Source organism: Anser anser, assembly GCF_964211835.1.
Source record: "Anser anser genome assembly, chromosome: 2".
Taxonomy (NCBI): domain Eukaryota; kingdom Metazoa; phylum Chordata; class Aves; order Anseriformes; family Anatidae; genus Anser; species Anser anser.
In genome coordinates, this window is record NC_139721.1 from 18521076 (window position 1) to 18533209 (window position 12134).

General features: G+C 41.3%; 2 protein-coding genes across 5 annotated transcripts in view; one reads left to right on the forward strand and one right to left on the reverse strand.

Annotated features, from left to right (window-relative positions):
* Positions 1–570: 570 nt before the first annotated feature.
* ENY2 (ENY2 transcription and export complex 2 subunit) lies at positions 571–6672 on the reverse strand. Of its 2 annotated transcripts, none has more exons than XM_083822978.1 (5): positions 6614–6672; positions 6246–6327; positions 4234–4304; positions 2264–2338; positions 571–822 (listed from the first exon to the last, which is right to left on the reverse strand). In XM_083822978.1, the coding sequence occupies exons 2-5, from the start codon at positions 6311–6313 to the stop codon at positions 746–748; spliced, it is 291 nt and encodes a 96-aa protein (XP_083679104.1). In that variant the 5' UTR covers positions 6314–6327; positions 6614–6672; the 3' UTR covers positions 571–745. The 2 variants fall into 2 exon arrangements, with proteins under 2 accessions (XP_083679104.1, XP_083679103.1); XM_083822977.1 differs by lacking the exon at positions 6614–6672 and adding an exon at positions 6422–6561.
* Positions 6673–6798: 126 nt separating this feature from the next.
* NUDCD1 (NudC domain containing 1) overlaps positions 6799–12134 on the forward strand; it is a 36862-nt gene continuing 31526 nt past the window's right edge. For 2 of the 3 annotated variants that reach the window (XR_014579201.1, XM_083822975.1), the window contains exon 1: positions 6799–6966. Coding sequence is in view for 1 of the 3 variants with exons in the window: in XM_083822975.1 (XP_083679101.1) it covers positions 6849–6966 (118 nt within the window). In the remaining 2 variants the exon portion in view is untranslated. Of the gene's footprint in view, positions 6967–9568; positions 9656–12134 lie in introns of all 3 variants that reach the window. The other variant, XM_083822976.1, reaches the window with a different exon arrangement.

Consider the following 12134-nt stretch of genomic DNA (forward strand, 5'->3'; position numbering starts at 1 on the left):
CCATATTATTGTATCGCACTTAAATTTCAAAAGGCCCAAACATCCACAAAATTCCGTTACCAGTGATGTGGGCAAAGCTAGACGACATTTTTGTTGATCAGAATAGTGACTCTTTCTAATTGAAGTAAATGGGAGAAGAATTACTGATGAAAGATACAGTTGCCTTTGTTTGAATAATTCAACCTTTGACCAGTTACTGAGGGTTTGCAACACAAGTTAGAGACTTCTAACCACTCGCTCCCCAGCAACAAAGCACTACAGAGGAAGGGCACCAGGAGCTTCATACAGGCTTTTAATTTCTTCAACCTATCAGGGTACTTAGGGAAAATGAGAAAGACTATGCTCAGTAGTATGTCATATTCCGCCTTCCACCAAATTCTTTCCCTTCTGCATTTCTAGTTAACATACTTGTTGGTGGTTTTTTTTGTTTGTTTTGTTGTGTGTGTGTATGTGAGAAGAATCTGAACAGCTCAACACAACCGTATAGAATTGGATTATTAAAAACCAAAAAAAATTGAAATAGATGATACCATGTTACAGTATATTGATAAAGAGCCATAGAACCACAAGTCCACGTTTTTTTTTTTTATTAAAATAACACCAAGAAATTGATGCAGTGCAAGGAAATTTCAACTCACACATAAAAAAAATGAATTTCAATCATTAAGCATGGAAACTGCGTTCCAATCCTGACACGACCGACATGATGCAGAAACAAATACTGTATCCAAGACGACTGCTGAAGTTAAAGGTTGGCATGCTGGGCGAGGAAGGTTCTTATTCTTTGTAAGAGTTCTTTCTTCACACTGTCTGGTACCAAGGCTGAAACACATAAAGCAAGAAGTGAAAAAGACAAAAGGGAAAATATGCTAATACCAAGCAGGTTTCTGCATGACCATAGTCGAGAAAATTGGAGAATTTGAGCAAAACGATTATTCAACAGTAAAAAGGATATAATGACCAGAAACTGCTTTGATCATCCTGGGTACTTCTTTCATTCACAAATTTAAGAGCAAAGATCTCAGCCATGATGACTGAGTGAAGGTATTAAGCATGTTATTTTGAATATCTACTTTTTAAGACTGAATGAAGTTTCACCCATTAACACCAAAGCTTATTAGAGAGTCCAAGAAAAACTATATAAACAAACATGTTTCCTGGATCTACGTCCCAGTGGAGGCTGGTGATGACTATTTGCTGTTAGCTGGTGTCCCTCAGGGGTCTGTCCTGGGACCAGTATTGATTAATATCTATCAATGACATAGACAGTGGGATCGAGTGCACCCTCAGCAACTTTGCAGATGACACCAAGCTGAGTGGTGCAGCTGATCCACCAGAAGGAAGGGATGCCATCCAAAGGGACCTGGGCAAACTTGAGAATTGGGCCCATGAGAGACTAGTGAGGTTCAACAAGGCCAAGTGCAAGGTACTGCACCTGGCTCGGGGCAATCCCAGACATAGCACAGACTGGGAGAAGAACTCATTGAGAGTTCTCATTGCAGCCTTTCAGAACTTAAACGGGACTTACACAAAAGACAAAGAGTGACTTACATTTACATAGGCAGATAGGGATAGCACAAGGGGGAATGGCTTTTAACTAAAAGAGGGGAGATTTAGATTAGATGTTAGGAGAAAATTCTTTACTACGAGGGTGGTGAGACACTGGAACAGGTTGCCTTATGAAGTTGTGGATCCCCCATCTCTGGGGGTGTTCAAGGTCAAGATGGATGGGGTTTTGGGAAACCTGATCTAGTTGAAGGTGGCAGGGGGTTGGAACTAGATGATCTTTCAAGTCCCTTCCACCCTAGGCCGTTTGATGATTCCATGAAAAAAGACTGCCTTGTTTCTTTACAAGATTCCATTTGTTCTATATTTATATGCTCTGTTCTTTGCTCTCCCTACTTTCCTTTATGTTAGAACTGTTAATCCACATTTTACATCTAAGAGAGAAATTAATTTTAAAATATTTCTGCCTCATGCCCAAAGTTTTGTTGGGAGCATCAAACCAATCATAAAGATGAATACAGACTCATGACTAAATAACATAATCTGCAGAAGCAGCATAAACACACAGCTCTTTACAGATTTTGAGTGGCTATTACCTCATACCCATTTATTATATGTCTTATTCATAGTTAATATCAATATATTAACATTTTTCTGTGCATCCAACCTAGACAAGTTCATAGTTTCAAAATATTCTTGCAATACAGGTAGGTATGTTCATTAATGTATTATCACATCCATTTTTGTATTTTCTTACCTCTACCTTTGGGAGTGATTTCTGCCACCAGGTCGTCAACGGTGACATGCTCTAATCCTTTTTCTTTGATGACATCTGGGGAAGACCAAGACAGACATTTGAAGTCTTAATTCTTTCAGTAGAAGACAAAACCTCTGTCAATGATTAAGATACAAAACCTGCAGGCATCGGAGAAGCCTACAGATTCTGATCTAGATGCACTACCTACTGCATTGCTCAGTGAATTTAGTCTCCAATTTGTGCCATAGGCTTCAGGATGGAAACTTACTACTACTGATGTATCTCAGTCAGCTCATAGTTTAAAATCAAATATCAGAAAGTTCATCTGAGCATTACCAGATGATGTGCATATTACTGGAGCATTTTGTAGTTTGCAAGCTAGCCTAAACATCTCTTCAAAATCATTATTTACATAATAGCGAGAAAAAGATGCAACTGGAAGAAGATTTTTACTGCACAGAGGCAGTAAACACAACTCTTCCTAAGTAGATTAAGCAACATAGCTCTATAAACTCCAGCACAGTAAAAAAGCAAGTTTGAAAGGTATAAATCTACTGCAAAATAAAAGCGGTGCTTAAGATATCCCATATACTTACCTGCATTTTAACAAATTGCCTACTTATACTGCCCATAAGGCTTCTGAAAAAATGCAAAGTCAATGCTGAAAAGCCTCAATTCAGAAGCATAAACCCAACTTATTTTGTTTAAACATATATGTTTTAACTGTATGTCAGTACATATAAGAATTGGGGAGTCCTAGTCTCCAAGGTACCAAATATGTTTTCTGAATTGACAACGCACGAACTATTTGTCAACTAATTTTTGGGGTTAAATTCCTGTAGAAATTTATCTTGGATTGCTCAATTATTGGCCCTTATCCACAAGGGTGAGAGGTTGTGGATGCCCCCTCCCTGAAAGTATTCCAGGCCAGGTTGGACGGGACTTTGAGCAACCTGGTCTGGTGGGAGGTTCCCCTGCCTGTGGCAGGAGGGTTGGAACTGGATTGTCTTTAAGGTCACTTCCAACCCAAACCATTCCATGATCTAGATCAAGCTACCAAAACAAACAAACAAAAACCCTCTGTCTCTTCTATTGGAGGTTATTATGCCCTTAGTAAGGACAACTGAACTTATGTTTGCCTTCTCAGCAGCTGCAGTTACAGTTCAAAATACAAACGTAAATTCAACAATTCCAAATAACTTTACTACAGCAGATTATAAAATGTATAGTCAAAAAGGCAGATATACATTCCCTTTATTAACTGTACTATTGAAATGGGTAATCTCTGGCAGTGGCATCAGGCAGACAGTCATTTCAGCCTTCTCTGCGAATTCATCTATGAAAACAATGTCATCCATAGCCCCATAAAAACTTTGATTGATAGACTAAAATAAAAGCTCAAAGGATGTTATTTACACTAAGCAAATTTGATCATATAATAATACTTCTGGAGGCTGAAATACTATTTATAAAATAACAGTTTCATACAAGTCAGTAAATTGTAGTAACGATAGTTAATTCAACACTAGAAACGTGGGTATATAGAGGTTCATCAGCTTGTTTTCTCTCAGTTAGGCAGGTGATCTTATTTTCACAAACTGTATTCAAAAGTAGTAAAAATTCATGTTTTTCTCTCCTGTATGCAAGTGACACAATTCTTCTATATTAAGTTGTGTAAGAATTCATCTTTCTCAACACAAAAAGCCGTATGGTCATGAATATTTAAGGAAGCAATCCCAATACTTTTCTCAGGAGCTTACTGAGTTTCAGATCAGAGAAGTTTCAAGATTTTTTTTTTGGCAAAGATTGCAAGATGCTTTCTTGCACATGAAAACAACTGCCAGGGACATTTTCGCTTCCCTAAATACAATTTAAATTGACTGTTAGACAGTACAAGTTTTCATATGGGACCTTTATTTGGCCACAACCTCAGTTGACTACAAAGGATTATTTATTTGACCACCAATTACCTTTGCAATGTGCCTTCAACTGATCCTTCCAGCCACATTCAATTAACTTGGCTCTCAGCAAATCTTTAAGGCTATTAAGACAATAAACAAACTTATTAGGAACAGCAAACATTCCCAGCAAGCTCAAATATGCTTCAGCACGAAAAGTAAGCCCATGGCTACTACTCATAGCAGAATTTCCAGACCAGCAACAGAAATAGCTGAATGGCATGTGAATCCCATCCTGATTGAGTACCAATTTCAGTGTACAATGTTTGGACTAGGTGAAGGAGTTGGCTCAGAAGCTAATTCAATCTTTCTTAAGGTAGCACTGATGCTGCAGCCACAGAAAAGAGGTAGAAGCCCATGAGTCACATGAACTACCTGAGACTATTCTGTTCCAAATGTATGCTGACATTCAAAGCTGGAATATTTAGTTTGAAACAAGGCTTTCAACATAAATAAAGCCTTCTCCCCTCCTTTCTGAAACAAGAATTTGGTGCTACTTTTGGCTTCAGCTGTCTCCCCAGTTATGCTTTACTTTGTTTTGGGTGAAGAATAAGGCGAAGGAATCTTACATCTTGTAGTATGATAGTAAGAATAAAAGAAATTTCGATGTATATATTGCAATTGCAGAAGTAGCATCTGCTTCTTTTATTTGAGAAAAGTGTTTCGGCACTTCAAATTCAAATTGGAACTGAGAAACCTGACCAATTAAACAACAGAAATCTACTTGTTATATATATAAGGAATCTTTTCTACTTAATTTTATCAATTAAACTAAAACAAGCCCTGTACTGCTTCCTAAGTGTGGCTAGGAACTATATGAGTAAGAAACAATGATACACTTACTACATATATTGAAAGAGAATACTGATGGGAAACTAAACAAGTGAAGGTTATTAATGAAAAACAGAAGATGTGAAAATGAAAGTAATAACTTCACCTTTTATTTCATCAACTAGCAAGCTGGCTTATCTTGTACCATCCTAAACTACCCTAGCAAAGCTCTTTTTTTCTGAATAAATAGACTGCAGCAAGAAGCTGAACTTGGTACTTCTAATCCTTTTTACTCCATGAATTGTGTAGAGGGAATGCAAACTGCTAAGAAAAAGGAAAATGACAATACAGGTGAAATTCACTGCTTTTGGGTATTTCTTAAGTCAAGAAATCTGAGCGCATTGTCTCTGGTCAAGTTTGTTGACAACACAGCTTTTGACATTCCATCAAAACTCTGCTTACTCTTTCCCTAGAATAAAATTGGTCCCAGCACCATCTCAAGAAAGGGGCTGGTCACAGCCAGGTGGGAAGGAGAGCACAGGCACCGTGTCAGTCTACACGAGGTTACGGTAGGTACGTGGCTGTGTAATGAATGACCTAGGAAAAAGGCTCCTTCTTATACAGGCCTAGACAATGAAGGAAATTGAGCTTTCGGGGTATGGTGTTACACCTACGCTGAAGTGAGGCGTGGAACATTAAAAGCATGCTGATGTTGCATGAATACAATGGAAACAGAACAGAGTGAGGAGACAACAAAAGGCTGAAAACCAGCTGCCACAATACACCGCATAGTTTACTTGTTGGCCTTTATTGGGCTCTCTATTATGACTTCTACGGGTGCTGTTTTATTCTACTATATATTTCTTTCCCTGGCGAAGGAAGACATAGGAACACAGAAGAAGACTCCACAAGCAGAAAAGAAAGGGTTGTCTCATAGTCTTTATCAGGAAATAAAAAGATTTTACTGCAAAAAAATGTATATTAACAAGTTGTGCATGAGCCAAGAGTTCTCCAGCACAACCTACCAGACAAAGAAGCTTTGGAGTTCTCAGGCCAGCCACCCCATCCTTTATTTGAAGGGTAAAATTAGAAAAGCATTCAGACGATAATGTTTTTATATAGCTTTACATACTAGATAAGACCTTCACATTGAGCCATTTTAAAAAATTGGCATTTTCTTGGTGTCCTGACCGAGGCACCGCTCACGCTTGGCAGTGCTTGAAGCCTGGCAGCAGCGCCCAACGCCCACTTACCGCTCCCGCTCCCCCGTTTCTATCAGCTTCTGGTTGATGGTGGCTCTCATCTGGGCGTCCTTATTCATCTTGCAAAGCTGACCTACGAGGGGAAGAAGAAAGTTACGAGGCTACCGACAGGAACAGGGCTGAGAGAAGACACCAGAGAAGCTGTGGGCGCCCCATCCCTGAGGTACCCAAGGCCACGCTGGATGGGGCTGGGGGCACCCTGGGCTGGCAGGAGGCGTCCCTGCCCATGGCAGGGCTGGAATTAGGGTTCAGGTCCCTTCCCACCAGGCCGTTGTGTGGCTCCACGCCCTCCCCCTGCCACCGCTCGCCCCGCGCCCCCCAGCTCCCCCCTCAGCCCTACCGCATCCCCCCCACCCCACCTCCCCGAGCCGAGCCGAGCCGGGCCGGGCGCTCACAACCCGCTCCCTCCTCGCAATGCCCGCCGGGAAATGTAGTTGGTGTGACCGCGCCGGGCTGGGCGCCCGCAGCTCCCAGCGTGCTCTAGGACCGAGGGCTCCTCCCGGCGGCGGCTTTTGGGGCGGAACTACAGCTCCCAGCGTGCCCCGCGGCGGCGGCGTTGGCGGGCGGTGCTGAGGGGCCCCGCGCAGCCCCGACATGGCGGCCGCCACCAGCTGCTCGCTGCGCGCCAAGCGGCTGCTGCTGGAGCCCCGCTTCGAGGGCTACAAGCTGTCCCTGGAGCCGCTGGCCTGCTACCGCCTCGGGCTGGCCGACGGTGAGCGGCAGCGCTGCGGGCGGGCATCCCTTCCCCTCCCCTCGCCTTCCCTCCCCTCCGCCCTGTGACAGGGCCCCGGCATGGCGGCGGCCCCGGTCCCGCTCGCTTGGCGGACACGGAGCCTCCCAAACCCACTGGGGGCTGCGGGGAGGGCCGGTGGTGGGTGAGGCGGCTCGGGGCGGTGTGAGTCGGAGGGATCGGGGGTATTGCGTCCGGTTCTGGTTCAAGAAGGACAGGGAGCTGCTGGAGAGAGCCCAGCGCAGGGGCACGACGGTGGTTAAGGGAGTGGAGCATCTCCCTCACGGGGAGAGGCTGAGGGGGCTGGGACTTGTAGTTTGGGGAGGAGGAGACCGAGGGGTGACCTTATTAACATTTATAAATACTTAAAGGGTGACTGCCAGGAGAACAGAGCCAGGTTCTTCTCAGTGACATCCAATGACGGGACAAGGGGCAATGGGTGCAACATAGCTGAACCTATATATAAGATGAAACATCAGAAGGTTCTGCTTAAACGTGAGAAGAAACGTTTTCACAGTGAGGCTGACAGAGCACTGGAACAGGCTGCCCAGGGGCGCTGTGGATTCTCCTTCTCTGGAGACATTCAAAACCCACCTGGACGTGTTCCTCTGTGACCTGATCCAGGTGTTCCTGCTCTGGCAGGGGATTTGGACTAGATGGTCCTTCGAGGTCCCTTCCAATCCCTAACATTCTGTGATTCAATTAGCGTAGTCTTACACAATTTCCAGCAAACTGCTATTTTTCTTTGCTTGTTGTTTACAGCTGGATGTTCAGGCTGTTCACTCCACACTCTGTTTTTTCTGCTAAGCGATATCAGCGTTTGAGGTGCTGCTCTGTTAGTGGGTTAATCACCTGAGTTCTCAAGTCACTGAGCAGTACGTTAACACAGAGCCATGTGGGGTCTGGGTCCACATCCATACCCGTGCCTCCTGAAATCTCAGCATTCTAGCTTTATTGATGTGTGAAATTTGGGTCTGTTGTAAGCTAGATAAAGTAGCTGCTTTTTTTTTTTCCTCTCTCTCTTTTTTTTTTTTTTTAAAGACCAGACAGCGATTATAGTATTTGGGCAAGCTGATCTATGTCTATATATGTACCAGACAATATACATGTCTTCTGAGTTATCTGTTATTAAGCAATTCTGCTTTTACTTTTGTGTTGAGTACATTATATTAATAGCAGGGCAAAAGATGTGTTGTATATGAATTGTGTATCAACGTATGAGGGAATGAAAGTTAGGCAATACTATATGTAGACCTATGACAGGACTGGAAAACTTAATGAGAGTGCCATTTTTGTTATGTAGCTTAGCATTTCCACTCTAAGACTTTACTGTAAGGTGTAGGTGCTGTCTTTTAAAACACCATCCAAATGTAAGACAGTGTGTGTGTGTGTTAGGAGCGTGCTACAGCTCTGTCAAAAGTAGCAACAACTACAAGTTGTTGCAACAACAAGTAGTAGTAGTACAACTTCTTAGTTTTCTGTCTTGGTTTTGAGATTAAAGTTTTGCAAAGCTGATTTTTAAGATATTTTTGGACTGTCTCGCTAAGATATGAATGTTCTTTTTGAACAAGTGAGGTGTTTCATGTAGGAATTAACTTGTCCATTTTAATTATATGCAGCTTTATCCTTACTATGATGTTCTGTCAGTAAAAAGGTCAAGCAAGCTATGTGGTTCTCAGATAAGTCTACTGCATACCTCTTCTAAACAGATGAGGATTACAGAATTTGATTAGAATATTTGACTGATGGGAGTTCCTAATGGATCTCTTCACTGAGATACTTTCCATAATAGTTGCAGTATCCTGTGTGACGGAAGTCGGTGTGTCTGTGTTCTTTTCTTTATCTGCTTCCCACAGCACAAATACCCTGACTCATTTTCAGTCCAACTTATTTGGCTGTCCTACTAAATCATTAATACTAAATTGCCGTCATTAATCATTAATAATACATTCTGTTGTGTGCACATATATGTAGCTATCGGTGTACTGAAGAGTAGAAACCCATTTTCCTTCCCCCCCCCCCCCCCTTTTAATTAGTAATCTGAAATCTAAACCAATCCAGGCCCTATGTCTGTGTTCTAGATGTTTTGTTCATCTCTTTCAGCTTGTCCTTGGGCCATGCAGCTGGCTCTTTCTCATTGTTGTTTTTTTCTGCTTACTTCAAGGCAGTTTCCTTATACTACAGAGGTGGCCTGTACCTGAACTTTGTATTTCCTGCTGTCTGTGGTCTCCATTTGTGTTACACTGAGGGCATCTTCCTGTAACTGGGCTTGCATGTTGGGCAGAAGTAATGGGTTGAGATGTAGAGACCACGGGTGACCTGTAGGCCCTGGCTTTTTCGAATCACTGCACAGGAAATAAACGCACAAATTAACGTTGTGTGAGAGGGCCAGGGAGTTTGCTTTTATTTCCTTGAATTGGGAGTGAATAATAAAAGATAATAGCTGAAGAAAATGTCAAATAATTAAGAACACTGTCAGCATGACTAATTTATGATTTTATTTACAATTGTGTGCAGAAATGTGGCAGTAGAATCTGGAAGATCAATGGAAAAATGGATGCTGAATTTTGTCTTTGTTTTCCAGGAAACTGCTTCAGCTTGCCTCAAGTGACCAGGGATTTGGAGTTCTGCCTGTGTGGCATCCCAAATTTCGTGGCAGTGAGATGAGCACGTAGGTTTTGGAGTACTTGGAATATGTGACAATAAATAGGTCTTGTTCTTAAGGAGAACTGAATTACCCCTGCTGTAGCTGACATACGTGCAATGTTATGACAAACTTGAGCATTAAACGTTACTTTGCTCATTAAAAGAAGTATTTTTGTTTATTTCTTTGCTCATAAAAAGAATGGCACATTTGTTGGTTTTAAGTTGATCCATTTTTATGAATTTCACTGCCACCTTTACAATCAAATGAGAAAAAAAATTTGGTGCGTGGAATCAATGCAGACTTGTACTCTTGGAACAGGTGGCCAGCAGCATGTGATATGGCTGGGCACCTTGTAGTGTTGTCATGCTCGTGGCTACAGCAAGCCTCAGTGTCTGACCATCGTGTCAAACTGAGTTGCAGGCAGACTGGCAGTGAATACTCTCAGGCTCTGGTTGCCATGAATGTGCTGGTCAGGTGTGCAGCTGAAGCTGAAAGAAATGTGAAAGCCCTGTTAATTTATTGGATCTAATGGGAGAGGGCAATTTCAAAGTGAATTTCTGAAATATATGCTAACAGTGGGAAAGAATGGTGAAATTCTATTACAGGATTTTCCCTTTTAAATACTGTGATCAGTTTGTTCTTTGTCTTCCTTACTGGCCACCCCTTCTGGCCTAGTTCATCTCAACTTTCACTGGCTGTTCTCTTTTCTCACCTCACCCTGGTAATATGTTTCAACTAGGAATGAGTCACATAGTGGTATGCCTTTAATGCCCAACTCTTCATCCTAAATTTTGTATATTTTTCTCTTTATTCTCCTTAGTTTGTGTCCATAACTTTTATTCAGGTGCTACCCTTGCACTGAGTTTTGTAATGGCCTTCTTTTTCACTCTTCAGAAAAGGTGTTAATAAGGTACTGCCCTGCTCGCAGTCTGCTTAGACTAGAAGTTCTGTGCTTCAGTGAAAAGTAGTTCCCCATTCACTGTATTTCACTGGAAAGTACCTGCCCCTTAGTAATGCTACAAGGAAAAATGCATTTGTGTCTTCTTAAGAAGCCAAGGACAATGAGAGGTTTAAAACGTTTATAGAGATTTCCTTTTGCAGTATACTAGAAAACTGAAAAATTACATATAGAAAGAAAAGCATCTTTTAAGTTATGTTTGGGAAATATTAAGAAAGTGCGAGGCATGACTTTTCAGGCTTTCGACAACTATAGATCAGAAATCTAGGTTTAGATCTCAGGGACGTGTAACTGTTCTTACATTGTACTTCAACTTGTTGAGACAGAGCTCACCTGTACGTTATTTTTTTTTTCTGCTGTACAACTGCTGTTAATGAAAATGGCAACACCTCAATTTATAAGCTGACTTGTGCCCATTGTGAGAACCAAAGTGACACTTTGACATTTGCCTTGCTAGTTTTTGCAGCTTCTTCGGTTTTTATGTTCACTTGAGTGTGCAATAGAGCACGTACATTTCATACCTGTGTAAGTAATTTGATCTGACGAAAATACCTCCTGACATGATGCCTATAATGAAAGCATGCGTGTTTTCAGCAAGCTGTGTGCATGTTAAACAGTAAACGTGTGTGTTCTGACTCTTAGTATTTACTGCAGTAGACAAAGCAAGCCTTTTACTCAGCAACAACACAATGATGCTGCCATTAACAATAAAAACAGATTTGTTAGTCTTAAAAGAAAAATAACTGATGCTGGGTTAGAAAGATCTCTGCATGCTGACCACTGATACTAGAAAATAAATTAATGGAATATTTTCCACTAGTGCAAAGCATATATGAAATACTAAATTGCTTCCACTGGGTGGCACTGCAAAACAAAGAATGACATGGAAGCATGTAGCATATGATGCCCCCAAAGAATATGTTAGTATAATTATTTTACATATTTTCCAGTATTTTAAAATCATTGTGATATATTCAACAATGAACAGTGTGGATTTTTTATTTCACGCATTTTCTTCACTTTTTTTCCAATTTTGCTTTATGGTGTTTGATGACAGATGCAAGACTCAAGTATTCAGATAAAGAATAAATCCTTGCTAGTGTTTTTTATTCAGAGGAGATGTTTTGCAGTGCAGAGGAATAATTATAAGGTGATTCCGTTAGGTTAGGAACATCTTGCTTCTTTTGATTCTTATGAGTTGCTTTGTGTTAGTGCTTCTACTTTTAGGTAAATTAAGCCAAGATTATCATTAATATCTAATTAGTTTGGACATATTTTGAGTGAAATTACTTTTTTTAAGCATAGCGCTGGAAACATACAATGCTAGACAAGTGGTGTTATTTTCTTCATGCCAGCCCAAAGTGTCACACCTCCCTGCAGTTGTATAGTAATATTGAAAGCTGAGATTTGACGTATACATTCTGTACATTCTTTCTCATTACTGGTGTGACAGTTTGAATCAATGTTCTTGGGTTTCAGCAGTGCAGATTTGTCTATCAGAAGCTTGAGTAAGACTGTGTGTCATTCTGGGAATAGCTGTCATAA

Excerpts from the sequence above, each read along its gene's own strand:
- ENY2 (XM_083822977.1), bottom strand. The coding sequence starts at position 6,482 with ATGGGCAGGGACGCCTCCTGCCAGCCCAGGGTGCCCCCAGCCCCATCC. Across the intron at positions 2,339-4,233 it reads GTTGAAGGCACATTGCAAAG|ATGTCATCAAAGAAAAAGGA; the intron begins GTAATTGGTGGT and ends GGTCTTCCCCAG. Across the intron at positions 823-2,263 it reads AATCACTCCCAAAGGTAGAG|CCTTGGTACCAGACAGTGTG; the intron begins GTAAGAAAATAC and ends TATGTGTTTCAG.